Source organism: Drosophila ananassae, chromosome 3R (assembly GCF_017639315.1).
Source record: "Drosophila ananassae strain 14024-0371.13 chromosome 3R, ASM1763931v2, whole genome shotgun sequence".
In the NCBI taxonomy this organism is placed as follows: domain Eukaryota; kingdom Metazoa; phylum Arthropoda; class Insecta; order Diptera; family Drosophilidae; genus Drosophila; species Drosophila ananassae.
Window position 1 is genome coordinate 18487192 of NC_057930.1, and position 26793 is coordinate 18513984.

General features: G+C 42.5%; 3 protein-coding genes and 1 long non-coding RNA gene across 9 annotated transcripts in view; 3 read left to right on the plus strand and 1 right to left on the minus strand.

Moving 5' to 3' along the window:
- The window catches only part of LOC6498344 (semaphorin-1A), a 120120-nt gene that overhangs the window by 51362 nt on the left and 41965 nt on the right, over positions 1-26793 (minus strand). The gene's annotated exons all lie outside the window — the stretch shown is intronic.
- On the plus strand, positions 106-2699 carry LOC6497190 (larval serum protein 1 gamma chain). Its single transcript, XM_001962553.4, has 2 exons — positions 106-402; positions 464-2699. The coding sequence occupies exons 1-2, from the start codon at positions 196-198 to the stop codon at positions 2573-2575; spliced, it is 2319 nt and encodes a 772-aa protein (XP_001962589.1). The 5' UTR covers positions 106-195; the 3' UTR covers positions 2576-2699.
- On the plus strand, positions 19909-20491 carry LOC123257353. The gene is made up of 2 exons (XR_006507414.1): positions 19909-20173; positions 20229-20491. It is a non-coding gene; the product is annotated as an uncharacterized LOC123257353 (long non-coding RNA).
- Positions 20826-21251, plus strand: LOC26513906 (bomanin Short 3). The gene is made up of 2 exons (XM_014906788.3): positions 20826-20971; positions 21032-21251. The coding sequence occupies exons 1-2, from the start codon at positions 20920-20922 to the stop codon at positions 21103-21105; spliced, it is 126 nt and encodes a 41-aa protein (XP_014762274.1). The 5' UTR covers positions 20826-20919; the 3' UTR covers positions 21106-21251.

The window sequence follows — 26793 nt, forward strand, 5'->3', positions numbered from 1 at the left end:
ACCTATGCGGCGACCTATGCGACGACGGCATGGTAGCCGTGTCTGACGCTGATATGGTGCAGTGCTTGGGTATATAAACCCCGGCGGAATGCAATGGAAAGCAACAGACTTTAGGTGTTGGTCCAACAGTGAACCAAGACCGGAGCAGTTGAAGAATCCCAAAGCAGAGTAGAGAAAGAACAGGACGAAGACAGGATGAAGCTGACCCTTGTGCTATTGGCCCTCGTCGGCTGTGTGGCCGCCTTCAGCGTGCCCACTCCCAAGGTGAAGATCGCCGACAAGAACTTCCTCGAGAAGCAGAAGTTCCTCTTGGAGATCACCTACCGCATCGAGGATCCCCTTATGTTCGAGGAGTGGATCAAGTTTGGCACCAAGTTTATCTACGACAAGAGTTTCTACTCGGTGAGTTGCACTGATCCCCTTTACGGTTTTCAGCTAGTATTGATCCATCCTGTCCCACCAGGAATATGACTACTACATGGAGAAATTCTACGAGTCCTACAAGCTGGGCGCTCTGCTGCCCAAGGGCGAGTTCTTCGGCGCTCTGGTGAAGACCCACATGAAGCAGGCCTACGGTCTGTTCAACTTCTTCTACTACGCCAAGGACTGGGAGACCTTCGTGAGCAACGTCGCCTGGGCCCGCATCCACGTGAACGAGGGCATGTTCATCTACGCCCTGACCCTGGCCGTCATCCACAAGCCCGAATTCCAGGGCCTGATCCTGCCCCAGATCTACGAAATCTTCCCCCAGTACTTCTTCAACAGCAAGTTCGTGTACGAGGCCGAGAAGTTCGACTATGAGGTCTTCAGCAAGCTGACCATGTACGAGAAGGAGTACAAGGATATCCTGTACAAGGACTACAGCAAATTCACCGGCAACTTCTACTTCTACACCAAGGACTGGAAGACCTTCCAGTGGTACAAGATGATGGGTCTGGACCAGGAGTGGTACGTCGAGGACAAGTACTTCCTGCGCGAAAACTACGCCTCTTTCGTCAACGATCCCAAATACGCCGATGTGATGAAGGGCCTGAAGTCGTTCTACTACCCCGTTGACTACACCCGTGACATTGAATTCTTCAACGACCAGTCCAAACTGAGCTACTTCACCGAGGATCTGGGCTGGAACGCTTACTGGTACTACCTGAACATGGACTACGCCTTCTTCCTCGACGGTAAGAAGTTCGGTTTGGACAAGGACCGCCGCGGAGAGTGGTGGATCTACAACGTTCAGCAGATCCTGGCCCGTTACTACCAGGAGCGTTTGGCCAACGGCTTCGGCGAGATCCCCGAGTTCTTCTGGTACAAACAGATCGAATACGGCTACGATCCTCAGCTGATCTACTACAACGGTGTCGGCTACAGCTACCGCAAGAACTACTACGACTTCTACACCTACGGTAACTTCGAAATGTTCTCCAAGATCCAGAACTTCTTCGGCAAGGTCTACAAGTTCCTCGAGACCGGATACTACAAGACCGCCGACGGTCAGGTGATCGACTTCCACAAGCCCGAATCCGTCAAGTTCATTGGCAACTACCTGCAGGGCAACGCCGATACCTACGACAAGTACTTCTTCAACTTCTACTACATGTACTCCCACATGTACTTCGCCGATGTGGACTACAACGATATGGATGTGTTCCCCAACGTGTTCCTCAACTACGAGACCATGCTGCGCGATCCCTTCTTCTACACCTTCTACAAGAAGTTCACCGATGTGTTCTACCAGTTCAAATACTTCCTGGGCCCCTACACCCAGAAGGATCTCTTCTACGAGGGCGTGACCATCAAGGATGTGACCGTCAGCAAGCTGGTGACCTACTACGATATCGTTGACTTCGATGTGACCAACCTGCTCAACGACAAGATGACCTTCGTCGATGGCCAGTTCGTGTGGGACAAGGCTCTCCTGGCCCGTCAGGCCCGCCTCAACCACAAGCCCTTCGAGTTCGAGTTCACCATCGAGTCCACCCAGGCCCAAAAGGGTGTTGTCCGCGTCTTCCTGGGACCCAAATTCGACGAGTACGGCCAGGTTATCCCTCTCAACTACAACCGCAAGAACTTTGTGCAGATCGACAGCTTCGTCTACCCATTCGTTGCCGGAGTGAACACCTTCAAGCGCAGCTCCAAGGAGTTCTCGTGGACCTCCGAGGACAGGATCACCTACACCGAACTGTACAAGTACGTGATGTTGGCCAGCGAGGGCAAGTACGACTTCCCCCTGGACATCAGCGAGCCACACAACGCCTTCCCCGACCGCCTCGTCCTGCCCAAGGGTTGGGAACAGGGTATGCCCATGCAGTTCTACTACTTCGTCTCGCCCTACGCCGAGGAGTACGAGCAGTTCTCCACCTTCGACTACACCTACGCCTCTGGAGTCGGCTCCGGCACCCGCTTTGTGGACAGCAAGCCCTTCGGCTACCCCTTCGACCGCCAGATCGACGAATACGACTTCTTTGTGCCCAACGGCTTCTTCCAGGACGTCAAGATCTACTACGTGGACACCTTCGCCAAGTACTTCGAGAAGAAGTACCCCAAGTTCGGCACCTTCGATTATTCCATCGAATACTAGACATCGCTGCTCCCTTAGTCGTAGCTCTTACTTTTTTAAGCGCAATGCCAAAGGCAAAAAAATCCTAACCAAAAAAATGTAAAGACGAATCAAACGAATAAAAACCGCTTGAAAATATTAAAAATATTTTACTTTTCATATTTTGAACTAAAAGTCATAGACCTGGTGGATAGACCCTAAATTAATGGGAACTTAAACCGCAGAAACTAATAACCAAACAAGGCAGGGGGTGGTTATATTCCACCCCCAACAACCCCAGCCAGCCACCCGCACCATTTCCAATTCGATAACAATGAGAGTGAGTTCAGTTACGAGTTACGCTGATGTAAACAAGAAACGGTGCCCGGGTGAGTCAGAGTCCATGCAAATGAACTTAGGCCCATTGGCTTTGATGTCGACGGCATGCCAATCGAATCAGCAGACAAACACTCAACAGGACATGTTATCCGATCGGTTTCGACAACCAGATTTACCAGCGCTAATTTTCAGTTATGAATGCAATCGCATTTGCATTTGATTGAAGGTTGAATGGTGCCATTACGGTCGTTTGATGCAATACAAGACCATAATTGTTTTAATTGCAAGGAGGTTTCAGGATACATGTAGGTTAAGAGAGCTTCTTTTAATTCAGAGACTGGAACTAGATTTTATAGCAAATTCAAACCTAAATTGTTTTCTTTTATAATCAAGGCAAATTGGCTTAAGTCAACGACGACACTAATCAGAATTAGTTTCCTGGCCGTACTCTGTGTCTGCAATTTATTTCAGTCTTTTTAATTGATTCTGTCGTTTCCGGCGCTCAGGGCGCCCAGATCCCCCGGCCCGGCTAGGCAGCGACTGCAGGAAGCGCATCTTGTTATTTGTAACAATTAATATCCAATATCTGGGTGCTGCCATCATTAGTTTATTTTCCTTCCTCTTCAATCCATGCCATTTTTCTTCTACACAAAAGTGAGCTATACATTTTTGTATATATATTTTTTATCTGGCGCTTCACTTGCATCTACAAAAAGCTACTGATATCAATGGTGAAATGTACAACAAAGGCGAGAGCCGGCTTTAGTTAGATTAAGTAGCAAAAAAGTAGCACTGAAAACAATATTTATCCTAAAGTTATTCCACAAAAAACTTCAAAAAGCACATCACAGGATCAAACAGTATAGTTCAGATACTATTGTGTTTCTATAGGTTTTTTACTTTTTAACTAATAGTTCCTTGGATATTCTCTTGAGTTGAGTTATAATCCTTTTTTTGGAACAACTACTCCCTTTCGTCGAGTGCACAGTGCGGTGTGGGTTGCTCCTGGCCGCCCGGTTGGCTCCTTGCTGATGGTGCTGCAGTTGACAGACCATTTATCATCGCACTAATTGTGTATCATTAAAAAGGGGCGACCGTGGCCGCGCTCAGCTTCGACATGGGCACTGATGTTAACCCAAAGGAGCCGCCAGGGAGCAACAAAAAAAAGAGAAAAAATACAACACGGAATAAAAACAGCTCCATCTGCAGGCTCAAGCCGCAGCCGGCGGAATCGATGTACCCTGACAATGGCGGCCATGGCGAGCGACTGTGACAGGCCGCTCCAACATCGGCGACATCATCAACAACAGCAACAACAAAATCAGCAACAACTCCAGCAAACAACAGCCATGACAGTGATAGAAATCTGTGGCAAGCAGATTAAACGTGTTCGCAGTCGCAGGACGGAAGCCAGGAAGCCAAGTGGGGTGAGTTGTTTTTTGTGAAAGTCAGTCATGATTATCGCCACTTTGCCACCCGCCGAAAGGAGAGGCCACACAATGGGTGCAAAAATCGATAAAGAACAAAATATACAATTTTTAGAGGCTCCTTTTCAATAAGTCCATGGCATCCTTGACCAGTCTGGACCAGTTTAACCTGAACTTCAAATAAGATGGAATTTCAGTAAGATCTAAGGTTTATAGTTTCAGTTTTAGTATTTCCCAAGAATTAATCATACAAATCCTAGTATTCTTGGAATATCCATAAACAGTGATAGATATAATCGAAATGAATTAATTCCTCCTACTCTGCCATTAACCCTTTTCGACCAATAATCCCCACTGTTCGAAAAGGAGGACAACAATAGAGGAAACTGAGAGTTTTGGGGAGGGAGAAGGGAAGCCAGACTAATGAGAAACGTGCGCCATGAGTTGCGATAAATGGGTAACTCAGCGGAATCGCTGATAGTCCACCATCCATATCGCATGTCCGGACTCCGGACCCTCTATTATCCGGAGTCCGGACCTCGACTATTGAAACCCAGCGCGCAAATACATAATAATCATAAAAATTCAAAGCTCCTTTCGTCGGGGGGCAGCGCCGCCTCCCTCTTGAATGATGGATTACGACGTCAACTCATCCTGGGTGGCACTGAACCCTAACCCGATTCCCGGCCCGATTGGGGGCCCGAGGCCTGATGAAAATGTTAATGTCGCTGCCAATCGCTTTGTTAATCCGTCCAGGACGGGCTAGTTGATTTTCCGATTCCTCGGACCATTCTCGGGGTGCGTTGGGAAAACAATTATGACCGGCTTTCCTTAGAACAGCCCCCCTCGATGGCTGGGCCAAGGAAATCAGTTCGAAGTCCGGCCAGAAGTTGTCACGTAATACATACTAATTAATATTGATATTTTCTGATAATGAGCTCCCACTCGGCCATCGGAATTGTAGTTTCGGCCTGGTCAAAGGCATTTCAATGGGCCGAATGACGAGTATGCCCCTGGCTACTGACTCCGCCGTAATTAGAGAGAAATGCTAATTGAAATTGGGTAGTTGGAAATTCGTTTTAAATTAACATCCTGGGGAATTGAAAATGGATCAAAAACTATTATTGTAATTGGGACTAATAAGCTGGGGAGTTCCATAGATGTAGGACAACTCAAAATAAGGCTAACTAACTAGGGGTTATTATATTTCCAATATTTCCAACTCGGGCTATTGTTTGGTCAAGTTTATAGACTTAATCTAACCTCTCTTGTAATTAGTTATGTTTAACTCCACTGCTCGCCCAGGCCAGGCTCTGGCATTGCCATTAAAAAGCCAAAACACGTATCTTGTCCGACATTTGATAGAACAGACAGTACAAAAGAATAAAAGAGGAAAGCCCGTCCCGACCCGACTCGAGCTCGTAAAGGAGCCGGACAGTGGGTGGGCCCTGTCCAGTTAGTATGCCAAATGCATTCGACCAGGGGTGGGTCGAATCGTAGGGGTAGGTCCTGCGGACCACGCTTAATGGTTATGCCCATGTCTACAGCAGCCTCGTAAAAGTGAGAGGGACAGGACAGTAGCAATAAAAACACTCCTAAACTGAGTGAAAACACTAGAAATTCAAATCGAAAAAAGGATAAAAAGGTTGAACCGAAGCATTAGCATATTACCATAAAATGTTGACCCATATTGAACTGCTTTTCTATAGAAGAGTTTATTATTAAATAGTATTATTTGCTTTTTTTCAGTGTACTACTCAACTCTCCCTTGAAAACTGATAAGGACGAGTGGTGGGCAACAAAAATATTTAATGAAATCAGCAGTGGCACAACAATGTGGCGATGGAAGCATAACAAAATGCAATTGTTGCATTATTAATTTATATTATGCGCAATTGTTGCAGAGTCCTCTCCCCCAAAGATACACACATTCCACACACACAGACCCATACACATGTGGCAGGGCAACCGCTGTTCATGCGGAAAATCGAGAAAGTCCGAGGGAGGGAAACAGACTCGGCCAGGCCGCAAGATAAGCACCATGTAAAGGTTGCTCAGCGCCAACCATAAAAGAGCCAGGAGGAAAAAAAAACAACGAGAACAAAGCAAAAAAAAAAAATATACATATACACGCCAAAGGATAACGATGGCAGGAGGAAGTGGAGCCAACCAATTTGCTGCCGCACTCGCCGTACCGCCTTTGTTTCATTCTCCGGGAAAGGTGAAAGAAAATGTGGTAATAAAAACAACAATTGAACACAGTTATGATTGAAGTGGAAGCAAAGCCGGGCTGGAGAGACACCAGCCAGCGGGTGAGACAGTTCAGGGATCTGGGGATAAACCACCATAACCACCACCACTGACAACGGCAACGCCACCGACCACCACGCCACCACCACGCCACCACCACTACCATCGCTGCCACCATCGTCAAGAGCACCATCAGCACCGCAGGTTCATCCCCAGTCGGCATTGGTTTTGTAATTCGTATCGATCGATTTGATGCTTTGCCACATGCCGCATGACACAAGCACACACCCACCCACCCAGTTTCCTTAATCATACGTGATACACACAATAGGATGCCCGGCACCATAAATCGCATATTAATCGAGATTTTTTCCATTTTCAATAAAATGTATTTTTAAATCCGACAAGTGAGTGGTGCAGAGCTTAGAGCCCAGCAGCAAACTTTTTTCACTTGAATATTACATGAAATTCGGGGAAATATCTCTTAAATTATTAAACCCCAATCACAGGACCTTCAACCCCCAATAAGGATTGGCTTTCAATGCACCTCTATTCCTTATCACATACTCAGTTAGCTAATTTGGGATACTCGCTTCTTGCGAATTATTTCCAGGCGAGTTCATCGATTGATTGAACTAATCAAAGTTTCTGCTTGAGTGGAACTTTTTCTCAGTGTAGCCAGGGCAGGAAATGGTAACTTTGCCAACAATTATGGCCGGTAAGCCCCTCCGAGAATAGTCCACCACCACCTCCCTCCCCAACCGAACATTTTGTTTGTGATCGAACTGGGCGCCACTCCGTTTACCGCTTTGGGGCCTCAGCAAACCGACAATTTTTGGGGGGCGGGGGCCACTGGTCAACTGGGTGGCGGACAGTAGATGGTGGCCCGACTCGAGACTTTGATTATGTTGTTGCCGCCGTGTGTTGATGTCACAGAGCGAGGGGGCTGGCCGAGAGACAGAGCAAGCCTGCCGTCGGCCGTTGGCGGTGCGTCTCTGTTCGTCCTCGGCACTCGGTTTCTGGTTTGCGTTTGCATTTTCAACTAGTTAGCAGGTCTCGATGGGTCAGGCAGCCGAATTGCGGTTTACTATTTCAATGAGCCGTGAACAGTGGAGGGTACAGTGAGAAAAATTCGGGCTAAACTTAATAACCAATAGTAAATAGTTGGATAGTCTGTTAGTCTAAACTACAATAAATTATTGTGTATTTTTTAGGAGTGTTCCAGGATCCATACAATAAAATATAAGCTGCAGAAGAAAGGATGAAAATTCGAAAATTGAATAAAAGTATAAACAACATTTATTTTTTGAAAAAAGTTCAAACCCCAAGACCGACCAATAATAAACTCCCAAATTTTGATTTCCCTCGTAAAATTTTTGGCGCAGTGCCCACAAATGGGTGTGTGTGTGTGCTTGGTCAAAATAATTGTTATTGTTACTTGAGTGGCAGTGGGAGGCGATGAATAACCGCATCCCCCAAACATTATAACGTTTTGTGGTAATGTGATTAACATTTCGGCCAAAGCCCCCACCTAATGACCAAGTTGTCGACTTAGGGACCAGCAAGCAGCAGACCGGCAGACCACCCTCAGTAGCAGTAAAGTTATTAAACTCATACATGTATCCCCGGCATTGATTGGCATTGTGGTGTGCTACGGGATACGTGTGTGACTGCTGCCTTTGTGTGTGTAATTTGTGTGTAATGACTTGGCCATTGGACGGTTGTTTGTCCAACGCCTCGTATACGTAATGAGTTTGCATGCGCATTTTCAATAAAAATTCATTTCACAATCGCTTCACTCGAGTGTGTACAATGCTCGAGTAATTGCAAATTAAAAATTGCTTATTAAGCCAGAAACCACGCCCTGCCATCCGTGGTGGTGGCTAGCATCCGTTGGTCTGCTCCACAATAATGGCCATTAATTAAAGTTGTAGTCATGCCATTTCTTATTAGCCCACAAAACAGCAAATTACATTCCATTTGACCAGGAAAATGTATGAAATGCCATTTAATTTCTTACTCAATTTAATCGCATCGATTTGGGTCAACCAGTATTAGTTTTTGTCACAAATTATTTTTGCTACGAACCTGCAACGAGATAATTTGAGAGTTTTGTGATTAGAAATTGATTGCCGAAACAATTAGAGATATGCAGATAAATTATGAGTTTCAAATTAAAGCCGGAATAGTTGAAAATGTCATTAAATATGCAGAAAGTGCCACCAGATGCGAACTATTTAACCGCATCGTATTCCCCTTTTTGCCGCAAAAGTGCTACTGTATACAAGAAATAGAAAACCTCTTAGCCACGCCGAGGAAAATATGTATAGAGGGAAAAAGGACGAAGGATCCCGTCTGTCAAATCAACGTGCAGAGCGCCGCAAAGTATGCAATTTACAAAAATAACGTGAAATATTTTCGCAACGCATCGCTGGCTCACAAAAAAAAACCCCCCACAGACTCCACACTCAAACCCTGAAACCAAAAAGTCCAACTTTAGCTTCGACACGAACTGATTTATAAAGTTTACAAATGCGTGGCAAAAACCTCGTGACTTGACTTGCCTTGCGTTGCCTTTCCTTGACTGACGGACTAGCCGGGGCTTCGGCTTCCCGGCTTCCCGTTTGGCTTCAGTTTTTCGGGATTTTGGTTGAAAAACGTTTGCCACTTAACACGTACGCCGCATATTTTGTGCCACGCCCTCCCCGTTTTAGACTTTTGCGAACGGCTACTGTTTTTACACTTGGAAATTTTTGCTGATTTTGCTGCTGAACTTAGTTCGTTTGCAGCCGGCAGCCGGCGAAATTTATACGCTGAGTGCTAAAGTTTTCTCCACTGACTGCTGCCATGTGCTTTGTTTGTGCGGCTCTGATCCTTGAATAATCAACAACAGGAGCAGGAGCAGGAGCTAGAGCAGGACCAGGAGCTGCCAGTAGAGGAAGGAGTTGAACCAGTCGAAGAGATAAACACACAAAAAATCGAGTTGGGTCGAGGATGCAGCGTACGTTGTTCAAATATTAATGTTGACCCTGGACAAGAAGATGGACTACTCGAATGCTCGTTAGGCGGACTTGATTCATACCCAGCTGGAGTATCATTTGTAGTCAGCCAACGCCTTGGCCGAGGTCATTAGGGGAATTTTTTGAAATTTTACAAAAGGTTTGCCAAACCCCTCCACCAAGAAAACTAATAATAATAATCAATAGTGCTTAAATCTGTCTCTTATTTAATCTAAATTCTATAAGAAACTAAATCGCATATTCATACTCATAAAACATTTACAAAAGGGTTATTCGAATCCACATCCTTCAGTGGCTACGACCGAACTGCAACTGCTCAAATCGGAGCAGTTATTTATATCCTTGTTATTGTTTTTCTGGCACCATCTGGCATTCGGTTGGCTTTTTCCTGTGCCATTATCCGAAGAAAAACTTGCTCCTCCGAAGCCACTATCCTGCAGTTAGCTGGTTGATTTTTGCTTTGGTTTTTTTCGGGGTTTTGTTTTACTGATTTCGAAATGTTTTATGGGTACACTGGGTCCGGGAAGGATCCTGCATGCATCGCCAAATATAAAAAGCTACTCTATACTATATATATTTCAAGTTATTGTACTCTTATTTACACTGCTGTCGGACCAGTCCTGCCGCTTCTTTACCCTGGTGTCTATGCTACGGGCTCATTTGATCGGGATTCCAGTCAGTCTTGGTCCTTGTTTAATATGTATTTCATGTTTTAATATTTGACACGGTTGCAAAACAGTTGCTCGCTATATTTTCTTTATTTTCTTGCGCCGCAGCCAGCCGTCCATCGTCCATCGAAGTCCTGGCGTTTCCAGCGGCCAGCCAGTCAGCAAAGTTTTTCCATTGCCTTCTGGGTTGGGACTGGCTGGGGACTTTTGAGCCAAAACCAACCTTTTCTTTCCTTTTCACGTTTTCCTTTCGGCCAACAAACACTCGCGATTGAATAAGTTGGCTGCGAAGCCAAGCCAGGATCTGCCACAGAAACATTAAAAACAAAATATAACCTAGGAAACTTTATGACACTTATTGCTGGCCAAAGTTTCGAAGCGATTGAGGCATGCAGGACTGCAAAAAATGGTATTCATGGCCTGGCCTTTTAAATTTAAACAATCCATTTAGGTCACAGTCTTCAAATCGACAAAGAAGTAGTGTCATCTTATTAATGTTTTCATTTGGCTTTTAAATGCCATACCCCCAATGGACAAACATTTTCAGCTGCACAAGTGACATTGAGAAATGTTTGTTTGGAAATTGTCCAAACTTGGGGATAACCATCATAAAATGTGAAGTTTATTCCAAATATTTTCCTTCGATTAGCCAAAGTTGAAGGCCAAGTTGACAGTTTCATGTCGGGGCTGAACATTTTTATTTGGCTTGCTCATTTTCCAGGACACACTAGCAGTGGCCCGTCTTGGCTCCCCGCCACTCCAGCTGTTGACTTCAACTCGGAGACGCTTCGGATTTAAGTGTTATTGTGGGCAATTTGATACTTGCGATTGAGCAACAACATTTGCTTGTGCGTTCAACTGAAGCGTGCAATCCAGACGGGACAGCCCCACCCAGGACACACACTTTCCCAGTCCCGTTCGCCATTTTCTGAAACCCACCACATAATGCTGTAAAAACACGCAAAAATGGCTGCCACACAGATACCCATACACTGGGAAGTGCCTATCTCTCTCGCCATTTTCCCAAAGTCCCCCAGACAGTTCGAAAACAAGTTGAATATAAATGATGTTGTGTAAAGCAGCCGTAGAATAAGAATAAGAGCAATGGCAGAAGGATAAGCAAGGACTCTGCCACTAACAGAGATGTCTCAGACGTAGTAGGGCGAGTGTGTGTGTGAGAGAGTTATTTATTTGCATGCTAAGCTGAAACATTCAAAATATCCAATATAAATCGTTGGCCAATTTTAACCAATAAAATAAAATACTTATAGGCTGAGTTAAAGGATTTAAGAGGGCTTTTGAAGCAGATATTAGTTATCAATTTCTCTGATCACAGCGGGAATTTAATCAGCTCTCATTGATCAAATAATTTAACTTATAGATGTCCTTGGGAATTAATTACAAAACCCAATTAACTCGTCGCCAGGCAACTCGATTCCTAACCTAATCCTATTAACCCAGTTGGCCCTGCATAAAGTGGGAGACAAAACGAGGAAAGCAAAATTCATTTTTGTGCAAAAATTTGCCAAAACTTGATTAGCCCGGCACATGACAGGACACAGGCCCACACTCCACTCCCACACTCCAGTCCACTGCCACTTTATTTCATTCCAACTTTCCTATGACGATGCTGCACAAATTTGCACAGCTGCGAAAAGTTTTGCCACCAAACGTAAAAACAAAAAAAATGGAAAATAGAAAAAAAATATAGGAGGAATGGAAACCCGTGCGCTATCAGGGGCAAATTAATCCGACTCCAATCTGATGGCCGACTGGGAGTCGCTGCAGTAGTTGGACTGAACTTGCAGTGCAAGTTGAAGCCAGGTGGCCAGGATTCGCATTCATCACGGCATGCAACAGCACCGACCGGAGAGTGGCTTCCTTTCCAGTCGCAGTCCCAGTTCACTTATCCATTCCGATGCAGTCCGAATAATTTGTTGGTGCCTCCCTTTTTGGCCACTTGCAGTTCAACTCCAACACCGAAGCCATTCGGGGGCACAAAAAATTAAGCTACTTTTCTGATATAGAGCTGGGATGGACGCTTTACAGAATTGCAAATTAATTTCATAATAGGATTAGGTTCAAAAATGCGAATAATTTGTACATTTTTGAACAAAAATTAAGATATATGATAACTTTAACAGAATCCTATCAATAGACCCCCACTTTAATTATAGGTATTAACAGCAAAGAAACTATAAACTAGAGCTCTGAGTTAGAAACAAGGTAGGATAAGGTCCTCCAGCACTCCAGGGATTTTTTTCCCGCATTTTTCCGGATTGAAAATCCAGTTACGTATTTGCAATTTGTCAGTGGCTGCTATGGCGGGGCGAGTGGAAAATTTGGTGGGCGCGATGGTGGGATTGAATGGATGGGATCGCTGGACTTTCGGGCTGTGACCCAAGTTCATGTTGGATGACGGCATAATGAGGGTTATAGCTAATGCATTCGGGGGGTGGTCATCGAGGTGGTCATCGGCTGGCTCTGGCTCTGGGTCCAGACCATTCTGAGCCAGCTTGATGGATTGCCAGGGGCGCAACCCAAACTAGATTTACCCGTTTACCCTACACAGACCACACCAGACCTCACCACCCTCGCTCGTCCATTAAATCGGGCTCCAAAATGAAACATTAAACCGGGCTGGGCGGATGCAGGTGCAGGATTTGGCCAACTAAAATGTCTATCTCTATATGGAAATTGTTCTTGCCGCTGGCGCTTGTGGCCTTGCCTCAAATTGCCTCCAAAGCGAGGTGAAAGTCAAAGTCCTCCTCCCACATCCTTCCTTCTTTCAAAGAAAGAATAAAGAAATCAATAGGGCCGGCAAGTTTTTTTCCTTTCCTCTCGATCATTTTTAATTTATTTAATGGCCTCCGAGGGGGTTACAGACAAAGGTTACAGGTTAAGGTGGTAAATCATTGCCATGTCCGAGCAGAGCCGAAAGGGTTGCAACAGCTGTGGGGTCTTCGAGTCCACCAGATGTTGCAATTTAATAGGATTACAATTCCGATATGGACATCAATTTGAATTAGTTAATGCTCAAATGTCAAAGACAAAGACAGTGGGATGTTGTGTTTGAGAATTAAAGTAAATGCTGGATCCATGTAAGCCGCATAACAATTCTCTGTCATTTCTCAGGCCACACCTATTTGAAATTCCTCCTTAAGCAGTACTAATCTGTTTCATTCGCTGTCCAGTTCTCCCCATTTCAGTCCCCAATTCAATCCAACAAAGCACCACAAAAAGCGAATACCAAAGAGGATGTCCCAGGAACAGGACATGGAAAGATATTAGAGAGGGAGCTGGGATGGCTGGAGCAAAGGGCAGACCAGCAAGAAAAGAAGAATGTTGCTGAACAAGCAAAAATTTTATGACATTGCGAACAACCAAGATGTGGCATGGAAGAAGGGGCGGTGGCAGAGGCAGAGGGCTGTGGCACGAAGAAAAAAGTCGACTGAAAAACGCAAACACAATTATAACAAGTGGCAGTGGGCAAAGCACTTGCCTTTGGTCCCCTTCCGCCACCCCATCGAGTGTGTTGACCGACAATGTTGGTCACAACATGCACACACACAGTCCGGTCCAGGGGTCACCCCGATTCCGGCAGTTGTTCCCTAACAAGATCTAATATTTGTCAGCTCCACTCAAAGAAATTAATTGTAACAAGTTGAGTATTTTTAAAAATCTAATGAGAGCTGTATGTCAGGACTTCTGGTTCAACCCACTGGATGGCCAACCAGATAGGGTGTCTGCGTTCAACGACTTTTGGCAGATTTCAGCAAAAGGTCAATATGGCAATCGAGGAAAAAATTGGCAAAAAATGCCTAGAGAAAAAAGAGGCAGCTCCCATAGCAAGAGTCAAGTAGCCGGCTAAGAGATAGGGCTAAAAAAAAGACGAGCTTCAATAAAAAAAAAAAAAAGAAAACAATTTGGCATGCACAACACATGCTGGCTCTGCTCATTTCGATGGAAACAAAGCGCACTGCAGCATCCTCCCAGAGGTGGCTGGCCAACAACGAAAAAATAAATATAAAAAACGAGAAAAAATCCCTCTCTATCTACCCCTCAAAAAAAAAAAAAAAAAATTGTTCGTTGAACAAAAAACCCCAAGTGAAAAGCAATATTCCGGACCTCCCCAGATACGCATACATTTTTTGGTGTTATGCATGCCGCAGCAATGTTGCAGCCTTTTAGGTGCTTCATGGTAAATTAAATCACTCCTCGGACCAGAACTAAAAGAACACGGACTTCCATAGGAGTTTTTAATTAATAAAATATATTTTACTTAGATGTATTAAACCTGAAATACATACTAGTAACCTGAACCTGAAATCTCTTTGCTTTCTTTGAATGTATTTTTCCGTTGAAATACTTATTGACTTTATGGGTCGTTCACAGCCCAATTTGGCTCTCTGAATAATTTATTTATTTCCTTACCTAATCCCACAATCCCGGCTAAGCCACGCCCATGCACATAAAGAGGCAGCCCACTTAATGAACCATTCCTGAAAACCCAAACAAACCATGTAAAAAAAATACTAAATGGGAGAGTGCCTCACTTTCTTTCTTTACCTTAAAGCGAACGGACGTTTTTTTTTGTGCGTACTGTGTTTTTATTAAATATTATTATTTAATAATTTATATATTTATAAACAAATATTTTATATACTCATATCAGCATCGCTTTACGTGTGCAGTGCTATATTTGTAAGGTAAATAAATAAATTTATTAATCATCTTCCGATCATAGCTCTGCTGTGCTTTTTTATCTTTTTTTGTGTTGCATCTTTTGTTGCTGAGATTCTTATCTATATTTTTTGTTTCCCTGGCAAAGTGATTCAAGATACTTTAATAAGAATAAAATAATAATAATAAACAGTGCACCTCGGTCGGTTGGGCGGGACGCAGCGGGAGCCACGCGAAAAAAAGTGAGTTACCTAAACTCACATCAAACACAATTTTACAAAACTTGGGCGCACTTTCAGTTATTGTTATTTGAACCCTTTTTTTTGGGCCAAAAGCCCACACAAGCACACAAACAAACCCACACACCGAGTACAGAAAAACCATCCCCGTCATGGCCACTTTAATCAGCAAATGGAAAAAATTATATCATATATGCTGCGTAATAGAATTCTTAACAAATGTGCAGAAACGGAGAAAGGAGAGATATAAATGCTGAATAATTTGAAAATGTATGCAAAATCCCCCAAATGAGCAGTCATCAGTGGCAGTTGTCCTTCTTATCAATGCTGACACTCGTCCTTGTCGCAGCGCCCCGGCTCCAAGGTCCCATACCCCAGGTCCCAGGCCCCTCGCATGGCAGTTCCTTTGTTGTCGCTGGAAAAAACGAATCTAATTTGAAATAAATGAACTAAATATGCTTAACACGCGCGCCATCCTTGTGAGCCACCGCCCACTCAGTGTGCAGAGTCCACCCACCCATGTCCTGGCTGGGGGCAGAAAAGTCCTTGGCTTAAAACGACCCGTTGGTCTTGCCTTTCCATTTTTTGTGGGGTTGTTGCTCGACTGTTTTGTCTGGCGCATATGAAATAACTTTTCGTTAGGTTTTCACTTATTTTCCTCCATTCTTTGGCCCGCAGCCGAAACAATTGTTGCCGCAAAACACACACACAGACACACATATCCTGGCAAGGACTCTGCCCACCAAAGTCGCCATAGACGAATTTGCATGGAATTTTAATAAGGCAAACAAATATTTTCATTCGACTCTTTCTTCTTATTTTTGTGGCTGCTTTTATTTGATATTTTTCGTCGCCATTTTGGTTTCGTGCCTGATGTGTCCTGTTTACAGGATGTGACTATATTTTTGTTAAAAATGGCATTCGGATGACAGGCAATCAAAGAATTCGAAAGAGTTAAAGTTGTTGTGGAATTGGAAAAATATGTATGCTGACTGGAAGGAAAGGGAAAATTAAAAAAGTTGCTGTTTCGTAGGTCCTGTTGGTCCTTAAATCGGATACACATTGGCACAATCGCTGGTGTAACTGCAAGAGCGAAAGTCATAAAATGGTTATAGCCGGGGCAATAGCATTAGCCATGGTAAATCAGCAGCAAATAAAGACCAGCACTTAATTCAAATTTATGGCCCATTTGCCCTGCATCTTGGCTCTCACGACCCCCCGAAGTATGCTAGCTCCACAGAATCAAAAACTGATTATGTGGCACAAAAAATGGAGTATAAACCCTTTTGCCGGAAAGTTACTTTTCTGGTAATTTAAAGGCTCGATGTTTCGGCAAAGGCGACATTAGCGACACGAACACGACCACCAGACAACTCCGGACTCTGTTCTCCGGATGGTACATCGCCACACCAGGACTGGTGTCTGACTTTTTTCATGGAGGCGGTTGCAGGCCTCTGTATCATTTGCTGACCCATGACCATTGTTTTTGGTTCATTCGAGTGCAAAGCCAAAAAACTTGTTCTCCGCCAGCAGATGGAGCAAAGGGGGCCTTGCTTCCTGTCCGGTTCTGGTTGTGAGCCACCTAACATCTGCCCGGTGATGTCCTGGCGCCCCGCCGCTCCGCCTGGCATGTCCGACTAATAGTTTTCACTCAGGCCCATGCACACTGGACACTGCACACTGACCACAGGACCAGAAATCAGACCAGAAACGAACACAGGACCCGGGCACAGACCACTTCACTCTGCCCATTTGTCATGCGCCTCTAGCATTTTCTGATTCTCTGCCATATTTCCAAAATAATTTTATGACGCACACCGAGGGGAATCTGGTGGCCCACTGGGCCGGGCTTAATAACCCATATAAGTCATGGCGTTTGCTCGTAATTCTCAACTTTATTAACGGAATGTTTCAAAGATAAGAGGCGTTCTTCACTTTTGTGTCCAGCAGCCCCTCGAGTCGAGTGCGATTCTGATAGTACTTGAGTGTCTATGCAGAATTGTCCAAAATGGTTTCAATTAAATGAAGAACCTGCTGCCAATGCTCTTCAAAATTGCAATGTTTCTAGGCTCTAGGCTTATAATATTCATAGTTTGGGCGGCTAAAATATTTTTTTTATATAGACGCTTTAAAAATTATAAAACTTAAACTTTTATTCACGCAAAAATAGTTTTGGCAAAACTATGCGAACATAAATTCGCCAAAATGGGGAATGAATATGCACATATTTAATATCCTTTAGCATAAATTTACAGCTTAGAACAGGCCAAAAATATAAGGAAGTGTTCAGGCTTGTTAATGGATTCTAATGGCACCAAAGTGCACCGAAAGGATCAAGTGCAAGAATATATATACGAAAAGACAAAACAATTAGAAGGCCATATACACCAGCCGAGAGAGCTTGAATATTTCACAATTTAAGAAAATATTATGTTATCTCAATTAAGATGGGGGCGGGGTGGAAATTGAATTCAATGGAAAATCATTTCGGTCATCAATCATGTTTGGAGGCAGAGGCTGCAGAATACAAGAAAATCCATTGTGAGAACAGGCCATCATCAGAAGGCAATTTCTTTTCATAACTCGTTGAGTCGCCATCAATTTTGCATATATATATACGAGTATACGAGTACGTATATATACTTTTTATATTTATTGGAATTCGGTCGTAGTTCGTTAAATGAACAATTTTAACAAAGAAATTTTCAGTCGGTTTTTGTTCAAAGCAATTCCTGCAGCAGCTGGACAAACACGATAAGGATGCAATTCGATTCGTTGCACGCAACTCGAGAATTCTTCCCAAAAATAGTGCAGAATAATTTACTCACATACCCCGACAGTGTATGCTTACATGCTGAACGAAAATTTAATTCCGCAATTTACATTCGAATGCCTAGGCTGCAGTTGCAAATGGATTTTTATCATTTTCTTTCCGAAAAATGGCTTCTTGGCAAGAACTTACTGCTTCGATTTGTGAACTTTAAGGTCTTTTTGGGAAATAACTTTCTTAAATTTCCATTTAGGGCATCCTTTAAGGACATCCATTGAAAGGTTTATAACAATAAAAGGAGTAAAATAAAACGGATGATTATCCAAACAAAGAATAGACACCCAAAAACCCAGATCCAACATAGCCCTTATTATGGGTTTTATGTCCCGGGCTGCAGCTGCTGTCGCTTTGGTAATGTCATGCAAAAACTCAATAAATTTTGCGCAAACGATTTATCATGAGGTTGATTACGAAAATGCAGACACAATCACAAAAATGTGTGTCTCTCTGTGTGTGTGTGTGCGTCATGGCCACAGTTGCATGCATAAAATAATATGGCAATATTATAATAGACCTACAACAATGGCAGGAGCCGCCCTAGGGCTGCCATTTTTCACATGTCAGGGCATTGATTTGCAGTTGCTACAAAATGGCGGCCGGGTACCGTTAGTAACCCACTAATGGATTGTTGCCAGTTCATACGTGGGTGTGTGATATAATGTAGGTTCAAGAAAGGTTATAACTAAATTAGCATAAATTGCGGCACCAAAATCGACAATTCTCGTTCATGAGCCGAGGCAAGTGTCAAGTAAAGGCTAAATTATCACTGGACATAGGTAGGTCCTTTCACAATTAGACATTAGCTCAGGTTTCGCTTTGATTTACGAGCAGAGTGGGTGGCCGAGGCTCGGCTGAGTGAGCGGCATACTAATTAATAGATTAATATTTTATAATCGAATTTCGTTCGTGATTTGCATACTCGGCTCGGTCTGTCATGGCTTACAGGTTACTGGCAAGTTAACTAATTTCATCGGAAATATTAACTGCCCATTGTCAGAGCAGCAGTCAAAGATTTTCCAGGAAATTCAATCTACTTGCCGTCCAGTGCACCTTGCCGTTGTGCCTTCGTCCTGAATCCGACAGGATTCCGTCCCAATGCATCTGTCAAAGTGTCTGCCAGAATGAAACGACATGCAAGTCCAAGACCCGGCACAGTAAATTAATTAATTCTATTGTCGGAGAGGAGACTCTTCTGACGGCCTTCCTGTCCGTAATTTCATTAAAGAGGTCTGAAAGCATTCCATGCCCACACATACACATCCCGTGATGATACGATGTCCTTGTATAGATTGCATTATCAATTTAATGCCAGCATTTATCATTTTTGGCCACATTTTTGTTTCCCAAACTGTGTTCTGCTGCCATTCTGATGGCGGACAATGACAACTCCATTCTAATTTAATAGACTTAAGCTAATGGACTAACAATCAACTCAAAGAAGACTGAAACATTCTTATTGGCAAATATTGACACAAATGAAAATTAAAGTCTGAATTCTGCGAGAATGATAAGTACATTAAAAGACGCACTTTGTTTAACGTGCGACGAAACGGCATAATTCAAAATTGCATTATTTTAATGGTAATGCGATTTATTTCATGATTAGTCTGAGATATTTTATTTGCTTAAAGGTACTTCAAGATACAACAAATCAATGACGACATATTGCCTTTAAGCAAGCATTTCATACAAAAATAATATGAATTCTTCAATTCCAATTTCAATTTCAAAATTTTGTGATAGTCATCTCCTGATTACGTCCAAAAATTTTACCAAGAAGAGGGTTTTTCCTAAACCTTAGAAAATTAAAAATAATCTTTAAAATAATTACCCAGCAATTTATTTATACATTTATTTATTTATAAAAATAAGCGCTCTTCTTACGCGCTTCAGGGACTGGAATATAAAATTTCTGATAAGAAATTGTAGTTTCACAAATAAATAGCTTATGACATTTCCTTATAACATGAATAATAATTTTATGAATAATAATTTTTCTCATATCCTCTAGAGAATTAATAACGCGATAAAACCATCCAACGGATCGCTATATAATACTCCTTCTACTTCCATAGAGTTCAGTTTCAATTCAATCGGCACTCATTCAACTGAGAATATGAAATATTTGCAACTAATCCTTATTGTCCTGGTAGCGTTCCTTGGGCTCTCAATGAGTTTAAAAATGTGAGAATAAAGTTAACTAAAATAAATCCATAAATTTAATATGTGCGTGTTACAGGCCCAAGTCCAAAATGGGGAAAGAGTGGAAGTGTCCTCGCAAAGAAAACAACTATGGCAAACGTAAAGATCCGATATAAACGATCCGACATAAATATTCCTAATTAGTACATACTAACTGCCTCTATGTACTATGTAGAATCTATGTAAAATCTATTTATTTTCAATAAACAACTAAGCTGCAAACATAAATGAGTGTTTGTATTCAAAAATTGTGCTTATCCCGATCTTTTATTTCAGAGAACCTAAGCAATGAAAATTCTATTTAAAAAAAAAATAATAAAAATATATTAAAAACAAACTTCGTAATTAAACCAGTTTTAATGCACGGGGAGTGACGCGTTTTTTATCCAAACCCGATATTATACTCAGCGATCGCTACGAACGCATGCCAATCAAAAGTGATTAGAAAACAAGTTCTACGATTCTTCAGAAGAGACGCATTCAGCCGAGTTCAAGTGGAATTAGCAGCGCGGCTAATTGAACCTGAAATCAGAGAATCACAGAGGTAGATCCGAGGCGGTGGGATTTTCACAATCAAACGTAGGGCAATACCACCCGTAAAATCAATAATGCGGTTTTGCCCGACTGATAACAAAAAGTGCAGGCCATAGGCAGGGGTATATAAGCTCTGGGATGTCACTGGCAGAGACATCAGTTCAGTTCTCGCTTCTGTTCCAGCCACTTGCAAGATGAAATTCCTCTCGGTTGCCTTCCTCCTCGGCCTCCTGGCTCTGGCCAGTGGTGAGTGTTACCCCAAATGAGTTTATTTTAGTAATTTAACTATTTTATTGCTCAAATTAGCCACCCCCCTTAACCCGGGCAATGTCATCATCAATGGAGACTGCCGGGTTTGCAATGTCCATGGCGGAAAGTAAAGCAACACATTGGCAATGACTATATGGCAATGGATGTACATATATACATATATTTGATATTCTTATAAATAATTCCTTATCAACACTTGTTCGGACCTATTAAAATAAATTCCCACGCTAATCTCTATGGCATGATGTAAAGCATATTTCGATTTAATCTGTGACCTATTTCCACCATATAGGGGATCTGTGGCGGGGCATTAACATTTCATTTTATTAATGTCCCAAGCCCGAAATTGTTGGCCAGCATTGCATTTATTTTCAGGACGCGATGCAGTTCATTGATTTGTTGTAAAATTGTGGCATAATTCCATTTATTTGCTGTTGCCGCATTGTTGGGTGCTTTATTGTCTGGATTAAGGAACATAATGTTCGCTTAATATGCACATAACTGTTATGTTAATGCGCCACTGACAACCCCACCTTCCCAAGGGGGGAAGGAAGGCCTCCCAGACCACCCCAGCTTCAGGGAGGGAGTGGTGCTATCACTGATTGCCATTTTTTCGCTGATGGCATTTGCATTGATTTATTAGCACTTGCCAATAGCTGGCTGCCGCATATTTTCAAGCGTTCGCTTATTTTTTTTTCCAACCAACCACATCAACACTACTCTCTGAAAATTGATAATAATTAATGCGATATTTTCATTAAAAAATTGTAGTTGTTGCCGCTCGGTCGGCCGGCTGGCTTGTTTTCATTTCAACTTTGCGGGGAAAATTGTAATATTATTATGTTTCGATAATTTGAGCATCGAAATAAGTCTTATTAAGGAGCACATAAATACCAATTAATTTCAACATAATGATTTTACCGTGCCGATGCCGGTCAATTGCCTTTAGAAATAATATCCGTAGTGATATTATTATTTCCCAAAATTATTAAAGAATATTTTAATTCATCCAAAGTGGAATTTGGGGCTTACCTGAAATGAAAACAAATAATAATACAGAATATTAGCATTTTATTCATATGGAATATCTTTTATTGAAAATAAATGAAAAGATTCAAACATTCTAAATTGTTCATTTTGGATTCTATTTAAATTCGGCTTCTGCCTCAATTGATTTCCGCTCCAATTGAGTATGTAGATTTATGTCCCAATAGTGCCAATCATCAAAATGCATTCTAAGTTCCCCTTTTGTTGGTTCCATTCGATTGAAAATAAAAATTTCTTTTCACTTTGGAACAAACCGAGCCACAAAGGGAGTCATACCGACGAAGGCGGCAGGAGGTTGAATCCTCAATCAGAATGGACTACTAAAGAGCCGAAATATTTCCAGCTTCCCAAAGAAAAATCATACACACAAAGTGCATAATTTTAGTAGAGACTTAAAGCATTTTAAAAAAATGATTTACAAATAATATAGTACTATAATATTAATTCATTCTCAATTGTGTCATTTATGGTAGTGTTTATTAAATGGTTTCTTCGATTTTTTAATAAATACTTAATAGAATAAAAATCATTATGTTCAAAAATATGAAATCTTTTTCCTCAGTGCCCTAGGTCGTGTGGTTTTTAGAGAACCAGAAGTTGGGGCGTTGACTGCATTTCATTTTGACTTTTTTGGCAGCCGCCTAAAAGGCAGCCTGCTGGGCGACTGAAAGCCGCAGAATGGAGCCGAGCCAAAGGGCTAAGGTTTGGCCATTTTAGCTTCCCAGGCCATTATCGCATAATCTCGACCGGGCTTTGGGCCTTGGCATCATTTCGGGCCATTTCTCATCTTCGGCTTTTTTGCAGCTCTATTTTGTCCGATAATGACGTTAATGATGGGGCCATCGATGTGTTGCATACTTTTTGGAGAGCCCTGGCAACTTCAGAGGCTTAATCTTTATTTCACCCTCAACGCCTTACTTTTCAACCCACTATAATCTATTCTTTAATCATTATGCCGTTGGAATAAACATTTTACAGTATCAACTCACATAAACACTAAAAACAATAGCCAACAAAGGGCTAAGAAAAGACCAACAAACCGCAAAGTCCCTGCTTTACACCCAACCGCCCTCTTCTGACCTTTCTCTACTGCTGTTTAGCATAAAATTTACTGCACCGAGAATCGTTTGACGGTCCACGTTGGCCTTTCCTGGCCCAGACCCGTAAATCCTACTAATCAAATTTATTACCCATATAGCGGCAGACCAACCACAAGCCCAGCCACCCCATCACCTGCCCCTCATCGCTTCAACATCCTTTGAACTGGTCTAGTCCTGGTGGTGGTTGGGGGCTCTTCAAATGCCTTGGCAATATGCATATTAAATTTAATTAGAGAGGCGGGTAAACATAAATCCAGCCACTGGTCGATGCACCGGACTACCAAAGCAATGTTTCAAAAGGAGCACTAAACTTTGAGCTAAATACTGAAAAAAACCTTCTTTTTAAGGTTTTTAAACCTTCTCTTTAAATTGATAATACCAGTTAGTAGCAGAGAGCCTTCTTTCAATAAGGGTCTATGATTAAAATTGATACATTCATTTTAAAATCCTTCAAGCCCATGTCTATATGAGGTATAACATTTCCATTTAGATGAACTACCCTTTGAATGATATGTATTTCGAATAGCCCCAAATGTGGTGGGGTTTTGGGCTAATTTTCATTATTTTACTGCCACTTTTCGAGTGCTGGGACTTCAGTTAATTGCCACACAGGCCCAAGCCTGCAGCCCAACAATTTGTTGTTTGCACTCAATTTAAATGGAGTCGGAGCCCGGGCCCCAGTCTGGTCCCAGGTCTCAGGTCCCTGTATGGCGTATACTCTGATAGAATTTTTGCTCATTTTATGCTCTTTCCGGACTTGCCATGAATGTGACATTAATGAGCTCTTAGCTTATCCCACAGGCAAACGGCCTACGCCAGCTTTATGGCTATAATTTGTCCTTGACTTTAGGAGAGGGAACTCGGAAGTTGAGCCTCAGTATGTTCATAATTAAATTGTTATTTGGAGGGAGAATGTGGCCTGCTCATTTGAAGGTTATAAAAGGTCGCCCACACCGCGATAGCCCCACTTATGTGAGTTCGAGCGGTTACCCGAGAGGGATTAAAAAATTACGTTTATACGTAAATGGAATCCCATTTTGCGTCTGGACATGGCAGCCTTTGTTGCTCCATCAAAAAAAAGACCAGTAGATGCAAACTGGCATCCTGTCCGGGTCAGTAAAAGTTTTTGATTTTCCAGCAGAAGCGCAACTTAGTAGCAAGTAGCAAGCTGCTCGAAAGTTCATTCGATGGAGAACATTTATTATACGTATCAAGAGCATTAAGCAACAACTTTTTATGGAAATCCCCTCCATTATTCACAATGAAGTGTGGATTTAATTTGATTGCCAAAGGTATTAAAACAGTGAGCGGCCCTCTAAGGTATCATTAAAACGGGACGAGGGTCAGGAAATAAGCCAAATGAGATTTGGCATGGAATGGAATTACTTAAAAGTTAACGCGACTGAAACAGGTCTTATTAATCTGGTTAATTTTTAAAATAAGTAGACTACTTATGCACTAAAAGGATCTAGAGCTGGTCGTTAGGTGCTCTATCATAATTAAAAGGGGTTTTTTGAAGGGGATTCCTCAGAAAATTTTATACATATTTTGTTCCTAGATTTTGATGCAAAATGATGGAGAATAGATGCACAAATCATTGAAGGTATTCCGCTCAAGAATCGGGTGAAAATTGGCCAAGATACAGACATCGCGGGGGGCCATATTGTCCTGCCATGCCCCTTTAACAGTTTTCGAAGGGGATCCCCCAGGAAATTTAACAAAAAATTTTAAATATATTTTCTTTCTAGATTTTGATGCAGATTGATGGAGAATCGATCCACAAATCGTTTGATGTATTCCGATCAAGAATCGGATAGAAATTGGCGAAGATATAGCCATCGCTGGGGGCCATATTGTCCTTCCATGCATCTTTTACATTTTTCGAGGGGATCCCCCAGAAAATTTAACAAAAAATCTCAAAAATATTTTGTTTCTAGATTTTGATGCAGAATGGTGGAGAATCGATCCACAAATCGTTTAAGGTATTCCGCTCAAGAATCGGATGGAAATTGGCCAAGTTGTGGCCATCGCTGGGGGCCATATTGTCCTTCCATGCATCTTTTACATTTTTCGAAGGGGATTTAACAAAAGAAAATTTAACAAAAAATCTCAAAAATATTTTGTTTCTAGATTTTGATGCAGAATGGTGGAGAATCGATCCACAAATCGTTTAAGGTATTCCGATCAAGAATCGGATGGAAATTGGCCAAGATATAGCCATCGCTGGGGGCCATATTGTCCTTCCATGCATCTTTTACATTTTTCGAAGGGGATCCCCCAGAAAATTTAACAAAAAATCTCAAAAATATTTTGTTTCTAGATTTTGATGTAGAATGGTGGAAAATCGATCCTCAAATCAGTAAAGGTATTCCGCTTAAGAATCGGCCAATTGGCCAAGATATTGCTATCGCTGTTGGCCATTTTGCAAGTTATATGACAGCCATGCCATTCTGTTTCCCGCGTTCGGCCTAATTTTAGGCCGAATCACAATACGTTCGAAACAAATAAATTGTGAATGAATTAATATCGCAGCAGAATATAAATAACTAAAACCCATAATTATGTTATCAATCCCCCTTAATTCATTAAAGTCTTATCGCACTCCCGGGCAGCTCCCAGGCCGCCCAATTTGCAGCGCCAGATTGTGATTTATATGCCTCATGGAGTGCATCTCATAAATCTCTGGGCCGCCCCGCACAGCCCACACTTACAAGCTCGTTTGGTGTCAACCTCAACCTCCGGGGAACACCTCAATGTGTCTATGATGAGGCGGCGGTGGCGCACCATTTACATACATGCCGCCAATTGGTGACGTGTTTCGGGGGCGCCATAATGACGTTGCATGCAGCATGCGGCAAACGGCTGGCGTTACGCAATAGCAATCAACAAAAATATATACAAACAAACATGCAACGCACAGCATACGGCACACACGGAGATATTATCTAAATCAATTCAATGAATGCTCAAAAACGAAATGCAGGCATCCAGATGCAGACAGGCAGAAGGAAGTTACATCCCGCATTGGTTGATGGGCCAAGCAGACCTAAAAATACACAGAGACCCGAACTTGGGATGTGGGAAGTGGGAACTCGACGGTGGATATACAAAATACAGAGTACCGGAGAATACAGGAGCATTCGCAGTTCAGGGGTTCGAAACTCTCCCCTGTTGGAAAGGCAAACACAATAACAGAATCAGAATCAGACAGCGATAAGAGAAACAGAAACTCAAATTAAATTAAAATCTTTCAGTTTCAATTACGAGTTTTTGTGTGCGCCACTCCAATTCCGACATACAAAACACAAATTGCATTCAAAATGCATTAAAAGCAATTTGCACGAAAAATTTGCATAAAACCGTTCCGTAGTATCACAGATAGAGACAGATATAAAGAGATAGAAAGTGACAGAGTCTGAGACTGGGGCTGGGACTGGTGACTGAGGCGGCTGGCTGGCAGTGAAGAACAAAATTATACTGCCATCAATTATAATGGCAATGACAAAAAGCAAATGCAACACAAGGTGAAGTTGAAGGAACTTTTCGCAGGCCGAGCGACGAAAAAAAAGGGTGTGTCGGTGGCCAAGAGGAATGGCCAAAAGGAAAGAGGGCAGCCGTATAAATAGAAATGCAGCAAAAATTGCAATGTTG